General features: G+C 44.3%; 1 protein-coding gene across 1 annotated transcript in view; it reads right to left on the reverse strand.

Annotated features, from left to right (window-relative positions):
* The window catches only part of LOC119597534 (nipped-B-like protein), an 80,753-nt gene that overhangs the window by 24,161 nt on the left and 34,092 nt on the right, over positions 1 to 22,500 (reverse strand). The window contains 1 exon segment of the mRNA XM_037947112.1: positions 9,870 to 10,001. Within this exon segment, the coding sequence (XP_037803040.1) occupies positions 9,870 to 10,001 (132 nt within the window).

Raw genomic sequence — 22,500 nt, forward strand, 5'->3', positions numbered from 1 at the left:
TACCGATTGAGATTAAGGGGAGAGATGAAAAAATATTTTATTGTGTTTTTAAAAGTGGAAGGGGAATGTCATTTCTGTGGATGTTTCTTTTGTGTCTGTCTTTCTCCCTTTCTCTTTTCGTTTCTCCCGGTTCTTTCCCTTTTCTCCTTTTGGGGCTCTCTCTCCTTTCTTTTTCCCATTTAGAACAAAAGGGGAGATTTAAAGGGAAAGGGGGGGAGGAAAAGAGAGAAAGAGAGAGAGAGAGAGAGGTGGAGAATGGTTGGAGAAAAGAGAGAGAGAGAGAGAGGGGGGGAGGAAAAGAGAGAGAGAGGGGGGGGGGGGGGAGGGGGGGGGGGGGGGAAAAGGGGGGGGGGGGGGGGAGGGGGGGGGAGAGAGAAGGGGCGAAGAGACAAAAAAGGGAAAGAAAAAAGAGAAAGAAAGGGGAGAAAAGAGAGAGAGAGAGAGGAGAAGGGAGAGAGGGGAGAAAAGAGAGGAGAAAAGGAGAGAGAGAGAGAGAGGAAAGAGGAGAGGAGAGAGAGAGGGGAGGAAGAGAGGGGAGAGAGAAAAGGAAGAGAGGGAGGGGAGAGAAGGGGGGAAGAGAAAAAAAAAAAGAAAAAAAGAAAAGGGGGGGAAAAGGGAGAGAGGATGAGAGGGGAGGGGGCGAAGAGAAAAAAAGAGAAAGAAAAAAAGAAAGAGAAGGGGAGAGGGAGGAGAGAGAGAGAGGGAGAGAGAGAAGGAGAGAGAGAGAAGAGAAGGGGGAGAAGAGAGACAGAGAAAAAGGGAAAGGAAAAAAAGAGAGGGGAAGAGACAGAGAGGACGAGACGAAGAGAAGATGAGAGAAAAAAAAGAAAGAAAAAGGAAAGGAGAGAGGGGGAAAAGAGAGAAAAGGAGGGGAGGAAGAGAGAAATCAGGGACAGAGACAGAGACAGAGAGAAGAGACAGAGGAGGGCAGAAAACAGACCCCCCAAAAAGAGAGAAAAGAGAAAGAAAAAAGGAAAAAAAAGAGGAGAGAGAGAGAGAGGGGAGAGAGAGAAAAGAGAGAGAGAGAGAAAGGGGAAGGAAGAGAAGAGGGGAGAGGGGACCCCCAAAAAACGGACAGAAAAAAACAGGGGGGGGAAAGAACGGAAAAAAGAAAGGGGAAGGAAAAAAAGGGCCCCCAAGGGGGGGAAAAGAGGAGGGGAGGAAAAGGGGGAGGGGTGGAGGAAGGGGGAGGGGGAGACGGGGAGGGGGGAGGGGGAGGGGGGGAGGGAGGGGGGGAGGGGGAAGAAAAAGGTTGACTCGGGGGGAAAAGGAAAGGAAAGGGGGAGGGGGAAAAAGAGAGGGCAATTGTTATTTTATTTTATGGTTCCCGAATTTTGGAAGAAAAGACCCGGGGTATTAAGGCGAGAAAGAGTTAGGAGGGGGAAGGGGGGTAGGACGGGAGGGGGAGGAAGAGGGGGACCAGGGAGAGGACGGGGGTTAGGAGGAGGAGGAGGGGGGTTTTTTTGGGGGGAGGGGGGGAAGGAGGAAAAAGGGGGAGGGGGGCGGGGGAGGAAAAGGGGAGGAGGGGGAAAGGAGGGGGGGAGGGGGGGAAAGGAGGAGGGTGGAGGGAGGAAAGGGGGGGGAGGACGGGGGGGGGAGGAAATTAGGGGGGGGGGGTGGGGGGAGGAGGAGGGAAGGGGGAGGAAAAAACAAACTTTCAAATTTAAAAAAAAAAAAAATTGGGGGGGAACCCCAAACAAAAAAAAAAAACCCCAAAGGGGGAAGGGGGGGAAAAATCCCCTTTTTTACCCCAAAGGGGGGGGGAAAAAAAAAAAAATAAAAAGGGGGAAAAAAAAAGGTAAAAGGGGATTAAAAAAAATTCCTTTCCCAAAGGGAAAAAAAGGGGGGAAAAAAAAAAAAGGGAAAAAAAAGGGCGGGCACAACCCCCTCGAAAAACCAATTTAAAAAGAACCCAAAAGAACGAGGAGACCAAGGGCCCAATTTACGTTTCTGAAAGGCGTTTTAAAATTAAAAAAATTAAAATTTTACGTCCCCTTTCCATTTAAATTGCTTTGCCATTTTTAATTTTTTGTAAAAAGGCTTTTGCTTTAAATATTAATTTTTTTGGGGGTTTTAGTAACTTTTAATTTGTTTTTTATTTTTTTTTTTTTTTTTTTTTTTTTCCTTTTTTTTTTTTTTGGTCAATTAAAATAATATATTTATTTTTCTCTCTCTCTCTCTCCCCTCTCTCTCCTTTCCTTTTCTCCCCTCCTTCTCTCTCCCCCCTCTCCTTCTCTCTCTCTCTCTTTCCTCTCTGTTTTTTTTACATAGCTTTCATATCATCGTATTTTTGTTTTCTGCAGAATTATTGCTCTCATTTACTATGGTTTTCCCTTGGGTTTTTTTTTTTGGATTTTTTTTATCTTAAACACTAACCCCCATCACCAGTAAATATCTAGTTTCTCTCTTTCCCCATCATTTATTTCCTCCTACTTCCTCTCATCCCCTTCTTTATCTCAGTTCTCAATCCCCACTCTTATTTCCCCCCCCCCAATTTTTTTTTTACCTTTAAACCCCAAAGCCCTTTCTAAACTATCCCTATCCCCCCCCAACCCCGGCCCCGAAACCCCCAAAAAAATCCCCCAATTCCCCCAAAACCCCCTTTCCCCCCCCCCCAATCGAAAAAAATCCCCCCTTTTGCCATTTCCCCTTTTTTACCCCAATCTCTATCCCCCATTCCTTATCAATCCCACACCCAATCCCTGCTAATCCCCACCCCCTCGTCCCCATCCCCCCAACCCCAGGAATGCTAACCCCTCCTCTCCCCACCCCCCAGGAGAGACAACCCCATCCACTTTTTATCATCCCCCCCACCACTCCCTTATTAAAACCCCCTCCGGCCCCCCTCCCCCCAAAACCCCCCCCAAAAACCCCCCCCCCCCCCAACCCCCCCCCCCTCCCCCCCACCCCAAACCCCCAACCCCCCCCCCCCCCAACCCCCAACCCCCCCAAAAGCCCCCACTTTCCAAACCAAACCCCCAAAGAGGACAAACCCATCCCCCTTTTTTTTTCCCTCTCCCCCCCCTTCCCCCCCCTTCCCCCCCCTAAACCCCCCAAACCCCCCAACCCCCCTCCATCAAACCCCCCCGCCCCAAACCCCCCCCCCACCAACCCCTCCTCTCTCCCCCCCCCCAACTCCCCCCCCAATTTCCCCCTCCCCCCTCCTCGCCCTCCGTCGCCCCAAATCCCCCAAACGGAGTGGCCGGTTTAAACAAAATTTTTTTGACGATTTAAAAAAGAGATAGGGCTGGCTTCCCCCTTTTTCCCTTTTGGCCCCCCCCGCCTCCCCGAAAACCCCCCTTTTTGGACTGACGGAGGACGCCCAAGTACAACACAGAGGAGGGCCCGACTCAGCGGGGGGAGGGGGGGGGGAGGGAGGGACCCTGAGGAAACTTTGGAAATTAAAACCTTTCCCCCTTCCCCTCTCTCTCTTTTTCTCTCACCCCCCCCCCCCCCCCCCCCTTTCTCTCTCTCTCTCTCCTCCCCTCTCTCATCCCTAAACCCCCCTTTTCCCCTTTCCCCTTTCCCCCCTTCTTTTCCCCCCCCCTCTCCCTCTCCCCTCTCTTTCCCTCCCTCTCCTTCCCCCCTCCTTTCCTCTCCCTCCCCCCTATCTTCTCCCTCCTCCTCCCTTTCCCCCTCTCTCCCCTCTCTTCTCCATTTTCCCCACCCTTTTTCCCTCTTTTTCTCCCCCCTCTCTCCTCTCTCTTCTCCCCCCCCTCTTCCCCCCTCTCCCTTTCTTTCCCTTTCCTTTTTCCCCTCTCCCTCACCCCCCCTTTCCCCCCTTCCCCCCCTTTTCCCCTCTCCCCCCCCCCATCTTCTCCTTGGGGGCTGTCTTTCTCTTGTTGTCTCTTTCTTTCCCTTCTCTTTTCCCCTCTCTTTCTCTATCTTTCTTTTTCTCCTTTTCTCTTTTTTCTCTTTTTTCCCTTTTTTTTTTTTCCCCTTTTGCCTTTTTTTCTCTTTCCCCTTTTTTTTGTTTTCTTTTTCTTTTTTTTCCCCCTTTCTGTTTTTTCCAAAACTTTCTTTCTTTTCTTCCTCCTTTTCCCCCTTTCTGTCTTTCTCTCCCTTTTCCTCTTTCTCTCTCTCTCTTTCTCTTACTTTGAACAAAAAAGAAGATGAAGAAAAAAAGAAAAAAGAAGGGAAAAATAAAAAAATAAAAAAATAAAAAAAGAAAATAAAGAAAAAAAACAAACAAAAAGTGAAAATAAGTAAGAAATGGGGGAAGATAAGAACTTAAAAAAAAAAAATAAAAATAATGAAGGGACCGGGGAAAAAAAGAAAGAAAAAGAAAAAAGAATTAGAAGAAGAGAAGTAGAAGAAGAGGGAACTGTGGGAAAAAAAAGGGGAAAAAATAAAAGTTTAAATAAAAAAAAAGGGAAAAAAAACCCAAAGAAACCCAAATTTTGGGTTTGTAATAAAGAGAGAAGGGGAAAAAGAGAGAAATAAAAAATAAAAAAAAAGACAGAATAAAGAGAGAGAGAGAGAGAGAGAGAGAGAGAGAGTAAGAATAAAAAGAGAAAGACAGAATAAAGAGAGAGAGAGAGAGAGAGTGTGAGAAAGAGAAAGAGAAAAAAGGAATGGGGAAAAGAAAACGAACTACGAAAAAAACTATATTCTTCAGATAATTGGAATTAACAGAAACACTTACAAAGAAATTTGAGAGAGAAAATAGAAAAAAAGGAATATAAAAAATAAAATGATAAATAATAATAATAATAATAATAATAATAATGATAATGATAATAATGATGATAATGATGATAATGATAATGATAATGATAATGATAATGATAATGATAATGATAATGATAATGATAATGATAATGATCATGATCATGATCATGATCATGATCATGATCATGATCATGATAATGATAATGATAATGATAATAATAATAATAATAATAATAATAATAATAATAATAATAACAATAATAGATAAAGGATTTAAACAAAATGGTAAAGAACATGATGATAGTTTAACATTTTAATATTCTATTTTTAACCGCATTTTGAAGAAAGGCCAAGGGTGTGAACGCACAAAAGAAAACTGTTCAGATAAATGAAGAGAAATGAATTTTTAAAAAAAGTAATGAAACCATATTTCAAGAAAAAAAAAGGGTAATTAATATAAATACGTTAAGTCAGATGTATGTTTTTTTTTTTTTTTTTTTTTTTTTTTTTTTTTTTTTTTTTTTTAAGTTGATGGTTCAGTTTGGAAATACAAAGTTATCCTATTTATTTTATTTTATTTTTTATTTTATTTTTTTAAGGAATGACATCGGCTTTGAGTGAAGATTATATATAAATTTTATACCTGTCAACCACGCACACAAATGCACAAACACTTAAATACGCACACACACACACACACACATAAACACGCACGCACACACACACACACACACACACACACACACACACACACACACACACACACACACACACACACACAAATAAACAAACGTTAGATAATAGGCCAGCAATCTTGTGGGCATTAATAATAAATAAATAAATAAATAAATAAATAAATAAATAAATAAATAAATAAATAAATAAATAAACAAATAAACAAATAAATGACTAAAAACTGGGGGGAAAAATAAAAACCCAAGTACAGAATTGAAGAAAGAAGACTCGACCCGGCGAACGAACGAGCTAATGAACGAGCGAACGAGCGAACGAGTGAATCGTTCCTTAAGGCACAAACCACTTCGAATATCGCCGTGTGAACCATAAAAAACCTTTCGCTGTTGCAATAGTAGCCATTTCTCAATCGTTTCCTCCCCGACTACTTCGTCAACTACAATATTCTGAACAGTAGAATTTGCAACTTGAACTTTACCTTATGGCTTGAAGGGAAGGGCGGCTGGGAAAGTGACGAACCTCTGAGGAATTTCTGCTGTTGAAAAAAAACATCACGGTTATTGCACTTTCCAGAATTTAGTTTGTTTTGCTTCTTGTTTTTTTGTTTTTGTTTTTATGCCTGAGATTGCAACAACTTCAGTAAGAGTTCGTTTTTTTACCCGAATGTTGGGAAAGAATTCGAAAACACAAGTAACACTGTAAACAAAATTCCGTAACGAGCACTGAGCACTGCAACAAGGGAACTGTCAATTTTGCCCGATAGATGGCAGCACAGCGTATGGATGGATATATATATATAAAATACATTTCTAATAATAATTGTGCTTACCTGCTTATACAGAACGAATTACATATTTTACTGAATGCACAATTAACAAATACGGGTTTCGGTATAATCTGATAGAAATTCAAATCCAAAAATACATCAAAACTGTATTTCTAAAAGACTGACGTCACAAGTTCAAACAGTCTCCGTTCAGCATTTTCCGCGGTAAATTATCGTCGATTTTATATTATCGGTTCGCTTCTGCAAATTGATTTTGATATTAATTAGTGCAGTTTTTTATTGGCTACAACACTATAGTTTTTTTTCAAGTCGGTGTAGTTATATATTTTGGCCTTTTTTTTCTTTCTCCATTTTCTGTTTACTTTTTATATTCTTTTCAATTTTTTTTTTTATTATTATTCAGTGTATCTTACATTTTCCTTCTCTTATTTATTGATTTATTTACATCTGCATCTTACTTTCCCTATTTTTTTATTATTTTTTCATAAAGGTGATTATATTACAAAAATATTAATCCTATACGGTAATGATGAAAATAATGATGAGGAGGAGGAGGAGGAAGAGGATGGGGATGATGATGATGAGGAAGAGGAGGATGGAGATGATGATGATGATAATGAGAAGAAGGAAGGATAATGATGAGGATGAGGATGTTGATGATAACAATGAGGAAGAGAAAGGTGATGATAAAGATAATGACGGTGATAATAATGGGGATGATAATAGTGATAACGAAGACGAGGATGATGATGAATGCTGATAATAACGATGATATGATAATTATAAAATTTATACAAAAGATCATAACCCTAATATATTAAACAGCAATAATACTGAAGTCAACTAAGATAATAATAACAATAATCTTTACACTATCAACCCTTCAGGCGAGACACTGAACTGCGATTACTTTTGACCGTAGACTTTTACATCTCGTAAAAAGAGAGATTCATAGCAAAGGTTATTATTATTACTGTTATTGGAATAATGATAGTTGTAATAATAATGAAAATAATAAGAATTATAACAATGTTCATGATTTTAATAATTCTTTTCATGATAATTATTATTGTCATCATTAATTATCAATATCGCTATTGTTACATTTATGAATCAATTATAATTATTTTTTTCATCACTGGTATCATAATCATTATTAGTAGTAGTATATATTAATTCTATCATTATCATCTTTGTTATTATCACTGTAACTGATACTATTATAATCATAGTCATAATTATCGACATCATCTCTAAAATCATCATCATCATTATCATCATCATCGCTGTTGTTATTATTATCATCATTTTTATCATTACTATTGCTATCATTAGTATCAGTATTATCGACATAATAATAATAATAGTAATAATATTGGTAATGATAATAATGATAATAATAAAAACATAACAATAATAGTTATAATAATAATAATAATGATGATAATAACACTAACAATAACAATAATAACAACAACAACAATAATAATAATAATGATAATAATAATAATAGTAATAGTAATAATAATAATAATAACAACAATAATAACAACAACAATAAAAATGATGATGATGATGATGAGGAAGAAGAAGAGGAGAATGGTGATGATGATGATGATGATGATGATGATAATAATAGAAAATACTATTAACTTATAAATAATGATAATATAATAAGGATAATCAAAGATTAATCTTGGTGTAGATAAACAAAAATGCTTGCTATCTGCGAACAAAAAATGATAACATATATTACTCATCCTTAACTGATAATGATTCTATCAATGATAATGCATATCAATATCAATAATAATTATAATAATAACAAAACAATAATGGTAATAAAAATAACAACATTAATGATAATAACAATGATGATGATTAATGATAATAATAGCAATAAGAGTAATAATAGTAACAATAATAACAATTATAATGATAATGATAATAATAGTTATAATAATAACAATAATAATGATGGCTATATTAATAATATGTACACATAGAATACGCATCATATGTATATGTATATATATATATATATATTAGATATATATTATATTATATATATATATATATATATATATATACATATATACATACATATATACATACATACATACACATACACACGCACATAATTGCAAACTCACCCAAAAATAATACAGAAATAGATATAAAGACCGAATGACCAGACACAGAGAATAAAAACGAGAGACGAGAGAGGAGAGAGGACGAGAGAGAGCGAGAGAGGAGGGAGAGAGCGAGAGAGACAGAGACAGAGAAACAAACACCTGGCCTGTCCTTCCCAGTGCCATGAGTAGTGCAAGTGGCCGGCGCGGCGTGCCTCGCTGTAATCATGGCAATGGAATTCTTACCTGGTGGGGTGGGGGGGTGGGGGGAGTTGCCGCGGGGTTGGGGGTTGGGGGCATGGGCAGGGAGGGAGGGGTAGGTGGGGGTAACGGGTGGGGGGGGAAGGGGAAAGGAGAGAGGAGGATTGGGAGAAGGGAGTGAGGGGGAAGGGGGAGGAGGAGGGAAGGGAAGGGGGAGAGGAGGGGGAGCAGGGAGGGGAGAGGAGGGTTGGACAGGAGGAGGTTAAGGGGGAAATGGGGAGAGGAGGGTGGGGGAAGGGTAGGGGGGGAGGTGACAGGGGTTATGGGGAAAGGGAGCAAGACGAAAAGGGAGAGGAGGTTGGGGTGATGGTTTATGAAGAAAGTGGGGAGAGGGGGGGAAGGGAACAGGTGGTTGTGTGGATAGAAGGTGGGGTTAATAGGGTGGTTAAGGGAGAAGGGGGGAGGGGGGTTAAGGGAGAAAATGGGGAGGGGGGTTCGGGGTTAAGGTAAACAGGATACAGGGGGTTTTATTATTATGGAGGAAAGGGGAGAGGAGGGGGGGTTGGTGGTTAATTAAGGAGCCCTTAAGGAGAACAGAAGGTGGGGGGTTCTTGGGAAAGGAACAGGGAGTAGAGTAGAGTAGGAAGTTTTGAGGGGGCAGGTGGGGGGGGGGGGGGAGGAAGGAGTTGGGGAGGAGTTATAATGGGTAATTAAAAAAAAGAAAAATTCCTCTAATTATTCAAAATGAAATTGTTGTTGCAATCTGCTTCCTCTACTTTGTTTGTGAAACTGATGATTCTTTACCATCATTATCTTCTTTATCCATTTGTTTATCAACTTATCTAGAATTCATTTAAAATTCTATCATTTATTTACATATTTACTTCGGATTCCATACCATCATCGATTCTTCTACTTAACAAAGCTATTTTGGTTAAATTTATTCTTTGTTTCATTTTGTTTTTGTGAGTTAATTCATTTACATATTCGTTATCAATCTATTTACTCATTCATTCAATCTTTCACTCATTCACTCGCTCTATATGTACGCATATGTAACAAAGGCATGTTGGACGAAAGACTAAAAATATTAACATTTTCCTTCTTTGAAAAGCAAATTTTGTTACATACTTGACTGATGATAATTCTCTCCTTTACACATTTGTATTGTGTCTCCCTGGATATTATATGTTAATATGGAACATAATGATGCCGTGGAAAAGGATCTAAAACCGTGTCTACTTTTGCCTATCAAAAAAGGCATTCGAAAATGTACGCCGAGTGTAGTGCGTTTATTTACTTATCAATGGCGGATGAGAATCAATGAAATTCATTTGGTTGTAATATCTAAAATCTATGTCAAAGGTTGTGTGTACGTGTTTTACAATCGAAAATTATGTTTCCTGACTCCAGTCTCCTCAAAGTTCCTGTTGCCTGTGTTAATTCTCCACAGGGGCGTTTACTCGAATAAACCTGCTGCTTGGGAGAGGATTTCAACTCATGCTCCCTTATAGCAGCTCGGGGTATGAATCACATTTAATAAACAGATAATCGGTAATAATAACTTATACCCTGGCTATGTTAATGGTAATCTCACAGAAAGGTCAGGGTATTCTACACACTCACTCACTCATTTCGTAAGTAGAAGTAACTCATTTGTATATATTCCTCTCCTGTGTTTCTCTGGGTTTAAATATGTTATTTTTTGCTGTTGCTTTTATTCCTCTATATATTACTATTCCTTTCTTCTTCTTCTTCTTCTTCTTCTTCATCTTCTTCTTCTTCATCTTCTTCTTCTTCCCTTTCTTCTTTTCATCTTCTTCTTCTTCCCTTTCTCCGTCTTCTACTTCTTCTTTATCATCATTATTTTCTTGTCTCGTAATATGTTTCTTCTCTTCTCCCTTCTTATATCCTTTTTCTTCCTTCTTTTTGTCTTTTCTTTCTCGCCTTGTTTCTTCCTTTTCCTTTTCTTATATCAGTTATTTCATAAGAGAGAGAGAGAGAGAATGCAGAGTGGAGGAGAGAGGAGAGAGGGGAGAGGACTGAGAGAAGACAGGAGAGAGGAGGAGGAGGAGAGAGAGAGGTGAGAGAGAGAGAGGGAGAGAGGAGGAGAGGCAGAATGAGAGACGAGCGAGAGAGAGAGAGAGAAGATGGACGAGGAGGGGGGGGGATGGAGGAGAAGGACGAGGAGAGAGGAGGGAGGGGGAGAGAGAGAGATGACGAGAGAGAGAGAGATGAGACGAGATGGAGATAGATAGTGAATGAAAAGAGTGAGAAAGAGAGACGAGAGAGGACGTGATGAGATGGGTAGAGAGAGCGAGGAGAGAGAGGAGAGAGGGAGAGAGAGCAGAGGGAGAGAGAGATTGAGAGCGAGAAGAACTGGAGAGGCGACGAGAGAGGAGAGAGGAGGAGGAGAGAGAGAGGAGAGAGAGAGAGAGGGACCGACGAGAAGAGGAGAGAGAGAGAGAGAGGAGAGAGGAGGAGAGAGATAGCTAGAGAGAGGAGGAGTGGAAAGAAAGCGAGGAGGAGAGGAGTGAGGAGAGAGAGAGCGAGGAGGAGAGAGTGCGAGAGAGAGAGACGCAATTGAGAGAGAGGAGAGGAGAGAGAGAGAGGAGAGAGAGAGAGAGAGAGGAGAGAGAGATGAGAGAAAAGAGAAAGAGAGAAAGAGAGAGAGACAGAGAAAGAAGGAGCGGGATGAGAGAGGGAGAAGAAAGAAGAAAGAGGAAGGAAAGAAAGAGAGTAGACGGAAGGGAGGGAGCAGAGAGGGAGGACAAGAAGGAGGGGGTAGATATAGGAAAGAGAGAAGAAGTGAGAGACGAGGGGTAGATAAGAGAAAGGAAAAGAGGGAGATGGAGATAGGTGAAAAGAGAGAGGGAGAGAGAGGAGACAAGAGAGAGGTGCTGAGGGGAGGAGAGTGGAGATGGAAGGTGGAGGCAGAGAGCGGGAGGAGAAAGATGAGAGACGAGAGAGGGGGGGGGAAGAAAGACGAGATGAAGAGAGAGAGAGAGAGGATGAGGAGAGAGGAGAAGGAGGAGAGACGGAGAGCCGTCATGATGGATGAGAGAGGGGCGCTGAGGGAGTCCCGAGAGAGAGCGAGGAGAGAGAGGGAGAGAAAGAGACGAGGGATGACGAGAGAGAGAAGAGAAGATAGAAGGGAAAGAAGAGAGAGAGAAAAAGAGGGCGAGGAGAAAGAGGATCGAGAGAGATGAGGGAGAGCGGAGGTGAAGGGGAGAGGGAGACCGGAGGAGATGAGAAGAGAGATGGACAGAGAGAGAAAAGAGGAGAGAAGAAAAGAGAGAGAGCGGGACACAGAGAGAGAGAGGAGGAGAGGAGAGAGGAGGAGATGAGGCGGAGAGAGAGGGGAAGAGAGAAGACGAGGGAATGGAGATGATGGAGAGGATGAGAGAGGGAGACGAGAGAGAAGAGAGAGGGAGAGATGAGAGAGAGAGCATAGCGACGATGAGGAAGAAGAGACGTGAGATGGATGAGAGATAGGATGGAGAGACGAGAGCCTGCGAGAGAGAGGGAGAGAGAATGGTAGAGAGAGAAAAAGAGAGAGACGAGAGAGAAAAAAAAAAGAGGGAGGAAAGAAAGAGGAAAGAAGAGAGAAAGAGAAAGAGAGGAAAGAGAGAAGAGAGAGAAGAGAGAAAGAGAGAGAGGGAGAGAAAGAGAAAGGAGGAGAATTGTTGAGAGAGAAAGAGAAGAAAGAGGAGAAAAGAGAGAGATGAGAAAGAGGAAGGACAGAGGAAAGAGAAGAAAAGTGAGAAAGAGAGAGAGATGAGACGAGAGAGAGGAGAGAGAGAAGAGGAGGAGAGGAGGGAGGAGAGAGGGAGAGAGAGAGAGAGAGAGAGAGGGGCAGGCGAGAAAGAGTGAGAGAAAAAGAGAAGGAAAGAAACGAGAGAGAGACAGAGGAGAGAATGATGACGACCAGAGGAGAAGAGAGAGGAAAAGACCAAGAGAGAGAGAGAGGAGAGGGAGATGGAGGAGTGAGACGAGAGGAGAGTTGTTTTTTTGAGAGCGAGAAGAGACGAAGAGGAGAGAGAGACAGAGGGAGAGAGGACGAGGAAGGAGAGAGAGAGGCGGACGAGAGAGAGAGGGAGGAGGAGGGAGAGGGTGATGAGAGAGGAGAGGGAGGAGAGGAGAGAGGAGATGAGAGGAGACATGAAGAGAAGGAGAGAGAGAAAGAGAGAAAGAAGGAGCGGAGGAAAAAGTGAAAGAGAGAGGAGAGATTAGAGGACGGAGAGAGAAGAGAGGAAAGACGCGAGGAGAGACGAGAGAGAGAGAGAAAGACAGAGAGAGGAGAGAGAGAGACAACTGGGAGCGGAGAGAGAAGATTCGAGAGAGAAGATACGAGAGAGAGAGAGAGAGAGAGGATAGTGTGTGAAAAGAGAGAGGAAGAGACGAGTGAGAGAGGAGGGAGACGAGAGATTGAAGGAGAGAGACTGAGAAGCGAGGGACGAGGTTGGAGAGAGGGGGACGAGTTGAAGACTGAGATTGAGAGAGAAGGAGAAGAGGAAGAGAGAGAGAGAGTTAGTGGGAAGACAGGAGAGGGAGAGGAGAGAGATCGGAAGAGGAGAGAGAGAGGAGGGGGAGAGGAGAGAGGAGAAGGGAAAGACAGGACGAGAGAGAGAGAGAGAGAGAATGAGACCGAGACGAGAGAGAGGAGACGAGAGAGAGAGGAGAGAAATCGACAGAGAGATTGAGAGAGAGAGAGGAGAGAGATAGGAGAGAGAGAGAGAAAGGACAGAGAAGAGAGAGCAAACCAAAAGAGAGAGAGGTAAGGGAGGAGAGGACGAGCGAGGGAGAGAAGTGAGAGGGCGAACGAGAAAGAGGACGGGGAGAAAGAGACGGGAGAGAGGCGAAAACGAGAGAGAGAGAGAGAGTGGAGAGAGTGGAGAGGACGGAGAGGAGCGGATGAGAGAGGAGGAGAGAGAGGAGACAGAGAGAAAAGAAGAGAGAAAAGAAGAGAGAGGAAGAGACAGAGAGAGAGGAAGAGAAAGAGAGCGGGGAGAGGGAGAGAGAGGGAGTGGAGAGATGAGCGAGGGGGGGAGAGAGGGAGAGAGGAGGAGAGAAGCAGAGAGAGAGGAGGCGAAGGAAGAGATGAGATGGGAGAACGAGAGACGACTGTGAGAGAGCGAGAGAGCACGGGAGGGACGAATGGAGAGAGGATGAGAGGGAAGGGGGGGGGAGACCGGTGATCGCCGGAGAACGAGAGGAGAGCGGGCAGCGAGGCATATCGATCGCTTGGGAGAGGACTTGAGAGGATGTGGGAGGAGGGAGGTGGGGTGATTCGAGGAGCGATGAGGCTGATGGAGATGAGGTGAGAGAGAGAGAGGGGCAGGAGATAGGAGGGAGAGGAGAGATAAGGGGAGGGCGAGAGAGAAAGGAGAGAAGAGAAAGAGAGGAGAGCGGAGAGAGGAGAGAGAGGAGAAAAAAAAAAAAGAAGAGAAAGAAGAAAGAAGAAAGAGAAGAGAGCGAAGAAAAAGGAAAAAAGCAAGGAAAGACATCGGAGCGAGAAAAGAGAAAGAGAGAAAAGGAAGAGAGAGAGAGAGACAGAGGAGAAAGGAGACAGATGAGAGGAGAGGAGTGAGAAAGAGAAAAGGAGAAAGAAAGAGAAGGAAAAAGAGAGACAAAGATGCATAGAAAGAGAGAGGAGATGGAAAAGGAGAGGAAAAAAGAGAGAAGAAGAAGAAAAAGAGAGAAAGAGAGAGGAGAAAGAGAGAGAAGGGAGAGGAGAGAGAGAGACAGAAGAGGAGGTGAGAAAGGAGAAAAGAAAAAGAAAAGGGAAAAAGAAAGAGAGAAAGAGACGAGAGTGAGAGAGAGAGACAGAAGCGAGAAAGAGGGAATGATGAGAGAGGAGAGAGATGCGAGATAGATGGAGAGAAGAGAAGAGAGGACGAGAGAGAGAGGAGGGAAAAAAGAGAGCGAGAGATGGAGAGAGAGAACGAGAAAGAGAGAAGAGGAGAGAGATGGACAGCAGAGAGACAGGAGACAGGAAGAGAAAGGAGGGAAAGAGGAGAGGGAGAGGAGAGAGAGAGAGATGACGACGAGAGATGAGGTGAGGGATGAAAGAGAGGAAGGGGGGGAGAGGAAGTAGGAGAGAGTAGAGAGGAAGAAACGAGAAGACGGAGAAGACGAGGAGGAGACGTGGGGAGAGATGAGGAGAGAGAGGAGTGAGAGACGGAGAGGGAGGAGAGAGACACGGGAGAGAGGCGATGAGAGAGAGAGAGAGGAGAGAAAGAGCGAGAGGATAGAAAGGAAAGTGGGAGATAAGAGAGATGAGAGAGAGAGAGACAGAGGGGAAAGAGAGGAGGGAAAAAAGAGAAAGAAAAGAGGAGGGAGAGAGGACAGAGAGAGCAGAGAAGGAGACCAGAGCAGGAGAGAGGGGGCGAGGAGGAAGAGATGGGGATGACGGAGATCGAGAGAAGAGAGGAGAACCCAGAGGAAAGACGAGAGAGACGATAGAGAGAGAGAAAGAAGGAGAGAGAGGCAGAGGGAGAGAGAGATGAAGGAGAGAGCGAGAGAGACGAGGGAAGAGATGTGAGAGGAGTGAGGAGAGGAGAGTAGAGGGAGAGGAGAGGGTGGAGAGAGGATGGAGAAGAGAGAGAGAAAGAGGAGCAAGAGAGAGAAGAAGGAGAAGAGAGAGAGAGAAGAGACGAGGAGGGGGAGAGGAGGAGAAGAGAGAGGAGAGGGATGAGCTGAGGGAAGGGGAGAGAGAGAGAGGACTGGGAAGCGATGTAGAGGAGAGAGAGGAGAGGGGACACGAGACGAGAGAGGAGAGAGAGGCGAAAGGAGAAGACGTGAGAGAAAAAGAGAGAGAGACCGGAGGAGAGAAGAGAGAGGAGGAAAGACGTGAGAGATAAGAGAGAGAGTATTTTCATAAGAGAGAAGAGAGAGAAGAAGGAGAGAGAGAGGAGAGGGAGGAAGATGGGAGAGATGGAGGGAGAAGAGGGAGAGAGAGAGTGGAGTTGAGGAGGGATGGGAGGAGAGGAAAGAAGAGAGGGAAGAGAGGGGAAGTAGAGAGAGTGAAGAGAGAGAAAGACGAGGAACCCCGAGAGAGAGACGAGAGACTGAGAGAGAGAACAGAGAGGGAGGGATGGAGGGAGAGGCCGGAGAAGATGCGAGAGAGAAGAGTTGAGAGAGAGAGAAAGACAGGACCAGAGAAGATAAAAAAGACAGACGAGAGAGGAGAGAGAGAGGAGGAGAGATGGAGAGAGAAGGAGAGAGAGAAGAGAGGAGATGAAGAGGGAGGGAGAGGAGGAGAGAGAGGAAGGAGAGAGAGAGAAGAGGAGAGGGAAGATTTGGGAGGGCGAGAGAGAGGAGTGGATGACGAGAAAGAGAGAGGAGAGAGAGAGAGAGTGAAGAACGAGATACTTCGAGAGCGAGAGAGAGAGAGAGAAAGAGAGGGCGGAGATGGGAATGGAAGGGAGGAGAGGGAGAGGGAAAAACGAGAGGGCCGGCGAGAAAGAGAGGAGAGAGACAGAGAAAGAGAAAGAGAGAAAGAGGAGGGAGAGAGATAAGAAATGGAAAGAGAGAGAGAGAGGAGACCAGAGGAGGAGAAGGCAGGAGGAGATAGAGAGGGGAGACGAGAGATGAGGGAGAGAGAGAGACGAGAGAGACGAGAGAGAGAGAGAGAACGGAGGGATTTTTTTTTTTTTTGGGAAAAGAGAGAGGGAGAGAGAGGGACAGAGAGAGAGGACGAGAGAGAGATGAAAGGGGAGAAAGAGAGAGGAAACGAGAGAGAGAGAGGAGAGATGGGAGCGGAGACGAGGAGGGGAGGGGAGAGACAGAGCAGCGCAGAGACGGGGGAGGGAGAGAGGAGACCAGAGAGACAGAGAGAGAGAAGAGAGAGGACAGAGAGGAGAGGAGAGAGAAAGAGGGAGGACGAGGAGAAGACGAGAGTGAGAGAGAGAGCGATGAGGAAGCAGAAGGAGGGGAGCCCAGGAGGAGTGGGGGAGAGAGAGAGGAGAGAGAGATTGTGGGAGAGGGCGAGAAAAGACGAGAGAGAGAAAGAGGGGAGGGATGAGATAGAGAGAGAGAGAGAGAGAGAGAGATGGAGAGAGACGGCGAGAGAGAGAGTGAGAGAGAGGAGAGCGGAGAGTGGGAGAGGAGAGAGAGAGAGGAGAAAGAGAAAGAGAAAGATGAAGAAAGAAAGAGGAAAGAAAGAGAGAAAGAGAGGGAGGAAAAAGAGAGGGAAAAAAGAGGGAATGAGGGAGAAAGAGAGGACGAGGAGAGACAGAGACAGAGACAGATAGAGGACAGAGAGAAGAGAGAGAGAGGAAAGAGAAAGAGAGAGAGAGAAAACATGAGAGACAGAGATAGATAGATAGATTAGAATTTAGATAGGAGAGAGAGAGAGCGGAGGGAGAGAGAAGCGAGAGGATGAGAAGGGGAGAAGGGACGAGAGACGAGAGGAGACGAGAGACTGAGATGAGGAGAGGGGAGAGGGAGAGAGAGGAAGACAGCTTCGAGCGATGATTGAGGAGGAGCTGAGTGAGAGAGGAGAGAGAGAGAGAGAGAGAGGGAGAGAGAGAGAGACAGGACCAGAGAGAGAAGGAGAGACAGAGAGAGAGAGAGAAAGAGGAGAAGAGAGAGAGAGAGAAGAGAGAGAAGGAGAGAGAGGAGAGAAGAGGAGAGGCGGAGGAGAGAGGGGGGGGGGAGGAAGGGGGAGGAAGAAAGAAGAAAGGGGGGGGGGGAGAGAGCGAAGAAAGAAAAGAGAGAGAGAGAGAGAGAGAGAAGAGGGCCGAAGAGAGATGAGAAAGAGAGGACGGAGGGAGAGAGGAGAGAGAGAAAGACAGACAGAGAGAGAGGGAGAGAGGAGAGAGAGGAGGAACGAGGAGGAGGAGAGCGAAGATGTTGGACGATGGAGGGAGACAGATTGAGAAGAGGTGAGGAGAGGAAGACGTGGGGAGACCGCGACGGAGAGAGAGAGAGAGACGAGAGGAAGGAGAGACGAGAGATGAGGAGGAGAAGAGGAGAGGGAGAAGAGAGAATAAAGCAAGAGGGAAAAGAGAAAGAGAGAGAAGAGACAGAGAGACAGACGAAGAGGAAAGAGGACGAAGGAGGAGGATTGCGTCTCGGGGCGAAGAGATGAGAGGATGAGGAGTGGAGAGAGGAAGATGAGGAGAGATGAGAAGGAGGGAAAGAGAGGGAGAGGAGAGGGAGGAGAGAGGAGAGGAGCTGAGAGGGAGGAGACTGAGAGAGAGAAAGAGGCGAGGAGAGGACCGGGGGGAGAGAGGAGGGCGAGAGGGGAGGATGAGAGAGAGAGGAGCGGAGAGAACCGAGAAGAGAGGGAAAGAGCGAGCGAGAGAAAGAGGATGAGAGAGAGGGGAGAGACGGAGAAGAGAGAGGGGGGGGAGAAAAGAAAGAGAACGAGAGAGAGAGAGAGGAGAAGATTGGAGAGGATAAGAGGAGAGAAGGGAGAGACAGAGAGAAAGAGAGAGAAAAGAAAAGGAAAAAAGAGAAAGGAAAAGAGATGAGAGGACAGAGGCGAGAGGAGAGAGAAAGAAAGAGAAGAGAAAGAGAGAAAGAGAAGAGAGAGAGAGACAGAGGGAAGAGAGAAAGAGAGAGAGAAGAGGAGAGGAGAGACAGATATAGATAGATAGATAGATAGAGAGAGAGAGACTGATGAGAGAGAGACGAAGAGACAGAAAGGACAGAGAGAGAGACAGAAGGGAGGAGACCGAGGAGAAAAGAAAGAGAACGAAAGATGCCGAGGGCGAGAAAGAGCGGATGGAGAGGAGAGAGAGAGAGAGAAGGAGAGAGAGAGGAGAGAGAGAGGGGGGGGAGAAAGAGAGAGAGAGAGGAGAGAGGAGAGGAGAGGAGAGGAGAGAGAGAAGAGAGAGAGAGAGAGAGGAGAGGAGGAGAGAAGGGAGGCAAGAGAAGAGAGAGAGAGACGAGAGATGAGAGAGGTGAGAGGGGGGGAGAGAGTGAGACGAGAGAGGAGGAGAGGAGAGAGACAGAGAGAGGAGAGACGAAAGTGAGAGACGGGGAGAGCTGAGAGGAGACGATGAGAGAGGGAGAGAGGAGAGAGAGACGAGACAGAGACCAGACACAGAGAGAGACGAGAGAGACGAGAGAGGAGGAGGAGAGAAGAGAGAGAGAGAGGACAGAGTAGAGAGGAGAGACGAGAGAGAAGGGAGAGAGAGAGAGAGAGAAGGAAAGAGAGAGAACGAGAAAAGAGAGAACAGAGAAAGAGAAAGAGAGAGAGACAGACAGAGACAGAGACAGACAGAGAGAGAGAGAGGGAGAGGAGAGAGAGAGAGAGAGAGGGATGAGGAGAGAGAGAGAGAGAGAGAGAGAGAGAGAGAGAGAGAGAGAGAGAGAGGAGAGAGAGATGAGAGAGAGAGAGAGAGAGGGCAGAAGAGAGAGAGAGAGAGAGGAAAAGAGAGAGAGAGAGAGAGAGAGGAGAGAGGCGAGAAGGAGAGAGGAGAGAGGCGAGGAGGAGAGAGGAGAGAAGATGAGGCAGATGAGAGAGAGAGAGAGAGAGAGAGAGAGAGAGAGAGAGAGAGAGAGAGGAGAGAGAGAAGACAGGTTCTTACCGGAGGTCAGGGTATTAGAGTGCTTTTGTATGGAGAGAAGGGGGGGGGGAGATACTAATCTGACGTCTTCAGTATAAACACACACACACACACACACATACACACGCAAACACACACACACACACACCACACAACACACACACAACACACACACAAAACACACCACACACCTACACACACACACACACCCCACACACACAAACACACACAAACATACACACACGCATACACACACGCATACAACAGGACACACACACCACACACACAACAAAAACACACAGATACACACATACACAACAGACACACACACACAACAAACACACAACACCACACACACAAACACACATACACAAACCACACACACATACACACGCCAAACACACACCACACACACCACACACACACACAAACACACACACACCCACACACATACACAGACAGGTAGATAGATAGACAGATATTTATGATATATAATATATATATATATATATATATATATATATATATATATATATATATATATATATATATATATATATCATCATCATTTAACGGTAGGTTCATGTCTGAGCCGCCGTGGTCACAGCATGATACTCAATTGCAGTTTTCACGTTGTGATGCTCTTGGAGTGAGTACGTGGTAGGGTCCCCAGTTCCTTTCCACGGAGAGTGCCGGTGTTACCCTTTTAGGTAATCACTCTCTCTTACCTTATCCGGGCCTGGGACCAGCACTGACTTGAGCTGGCTTGGCCACCCAGTGGCTAGGTAGGCAATCGAGGTGAAGTTCCTTGCCCAAGGGAAACAACGCGGCGGTCGCTGACTCGAACCCTCGAATTCAGATTGCCGTCGTGACAGTCTTGAGTCCGACGTTCTAACCATTCGGCCACCGCGGCCTTGACGATCATGGGCTTCCATGATTTTCTTGGCAATTTAGAGGGGTGGTTTGCCATTGCCTTCCGCCCGGTGTTTTTTTTTTTTTTTTTTTTTTTTTTTTTTTTTTTTTTTTTTTTTTTCCGAGTCACCATCTCTATTTACCCGGCACTGACTTGGGCTGACTTGGTCCCCTAGTGGCTAGGCAGGCAATCGAGGTGAAGTTCCTTGCCTAAGGGAAACAACGCGGCGGTTGGTGACTCGAACCCTCGAACTCAGATTGCCGTCGCGACAGTCTTGAGTCCGACGCTCTAACCATTCGGCCACCGCGGCCCCATATATATATATATATATATATATATATATATATATATATATATATATATACATATATATATATATAAATATATATTATATATATACATATATATATATATATATATATATATATATATATATATATATATATATATATATATATATACGCACAGACAGAAAAATATTTGCAGACAGATAATCGGTATTAATAACTTAATAACAACAGTGATAAAGCAATGACATTAGTAACAGTAAAATGACAATAAATAATATTGGTAATAATAATAATAAAAGTAGTACTGATTATAATAATGATAATGACAACAATAATAAAACAAATAATAATAACAATAATAATAATATGATAATGATAATAATGATGATAATAATAATGATAATAATGATGATGATAATAATACTCATAATAACATTAATAATAATAATAAAGAGGTCGAGGTGTTGCCATATGTTGACAACACTGGCTGCTAAACATAAAAAACAAAAAGCAAAGAAGGTCGGACAAGAAAAAAATAAATCTAGGTGGCATGAAAAGCCTCTCCACGGACAGTTTGCAACTCGAAGCAAACACACTGATGTAGATGAAATTGCAACCCATCAGTGGCTTAGAAGCTCTGGACTAAAAGGGGAAACATAGGGTTTTATTCTTGCAGCCCAAGATCAAAGTTTGTTTACTAGAAACTATCAAGCTAACATCTTGCACAATGGCACTGACTCAAAGTGTAGGTTTTGTGAAGACAAGGTTGAGACAATTGATCACCTTGTATCTGGTTGCTCAATATAAACACCGAATAAGTACAAAAATCGACACGACAGAGTGGGCAAGTACCTGCACTGGAAGATCTGCAAACACTTTTCTATCGGAACACAGGATAAATGGTACAAACACCATCCAGAGCCAGTTACTGAAGGCAAAGATGCTGCAATCTTGTGGAACTTTCCAATTCACACTGATCGTACTATACAGGCAAATCGTCCAGATATCGACCTGGAAATAGAGGTGGAAAAGATGTGGCATTTAAAAACCAAAACTTTGCCTGTTGTTATTGGAGCTCTTGGCCTTATAAAAAAAAGTACGGATAAGTTTCTTGAGCAAATACCAGGAAATCCAAAATTAGAAGAAATCCAAAAAATAGTCCTAAACAGCACAGCACATGTTCTCAGAAGAGCATTATCAATCTGAAGTGTTCTTTGTGTGCGTGAATGACTGGATATTTTGATTTGTGGTTGTTCTGCATATTTTGCATGTTTTCGTTGATGTTCCATTGCCTCAAACTTCAATCACCCTAGGTCACTGGTGGTGACTCGGTGTTTGATTTTAATTAGCAGATCTAAGGAAACTTTCGTATAAAAAAAAAGAAAAAGAAAAAAAAAAATAATAATATTAGTAATAATAATAATAATAATAGTAATAGTAACAATAATAACATCAACAATGATAATAATAATCCCACTACTGTCGCCCGAGAGATCAAAGCAGCCATTCAGGAAACACAAGCCACTTACGTCATCATCTTAAGAACAATGACCTCAGTCGCTGATTTCATATAGGGGGAGAGTAGGGGGTTGGGGTAGAGTGAGGGGAGGAAAGGGGGGTTGGGGAAGAGTGGGGGAGGAAAGGGGGTTGGGGAGAGTAGGGGGTTGGAGAGTGAGGGGGAAGGTGGGTGGGGAAAAGGGGTTGGGTGAAGGGGAGGAAAGTTGAGTAATAGAGGGCAACGACAAAGGTTGGGATAAGGAGGGAACAAGTGGGGGGAGAGATGAAAAGTTGTGTAAAAGAGGAAGAAAATGGGGAAGAAGTATTGGGGTCAGAGAGAGGGAGGAAAGGGAGGTAGGGGAGAGTGTGGAGAGCGAGAAAAGGAGCGGGGAAAGAGTTTGAGGGGAGGAAAGGGGGGTTGGGAAGAGGGGGGGAAGGCGAGGGGAAGAGGGGGAGGAAAGGGGGGGGGAAGAGGGGGGAGGAAAGGGGGTGGGGAAGAGGGGGGAGGAAAGGGGGAGGAGGAGGGTGGAGAAAAGGGGGTGAGGGTAGGGGGAGGAAGGGAGAGGGGTGAAGGTGGGAATGATAGAAGTAAGCAGCAACAACAACAATAATAATATAAACCATAACAAGAGAGAGAATGAAAAAAAAAAAAAAAACACAACAACAATAACAGCGAGAAGAAGTATAAGAAGGACAGAACAAGAACAAGAAGAGGAAGAAAAGGGAGAGAGCCAAAGAGGATGTTCGGAGATGCGAAAACCAACGGAGCGGGAAACAGGGCTCTTCCGGGGAGAGG

The sequence above is a fragment of the Penaeus monodon genome, chromosome 39 (genome assembly GCF_015228065.2).
Source record: "Penaeus monodon isolate SGIC_2016 chromosome 39, NSTDA_Pmon_1, whole genome shotgun sequence".
NCBI classification, from domain to species: Eukaryota; Metazoa; Arthropoda; class Malacostraca; order Decapoda; family Penaeidae; genus Penaeus; species Penaeus monodon.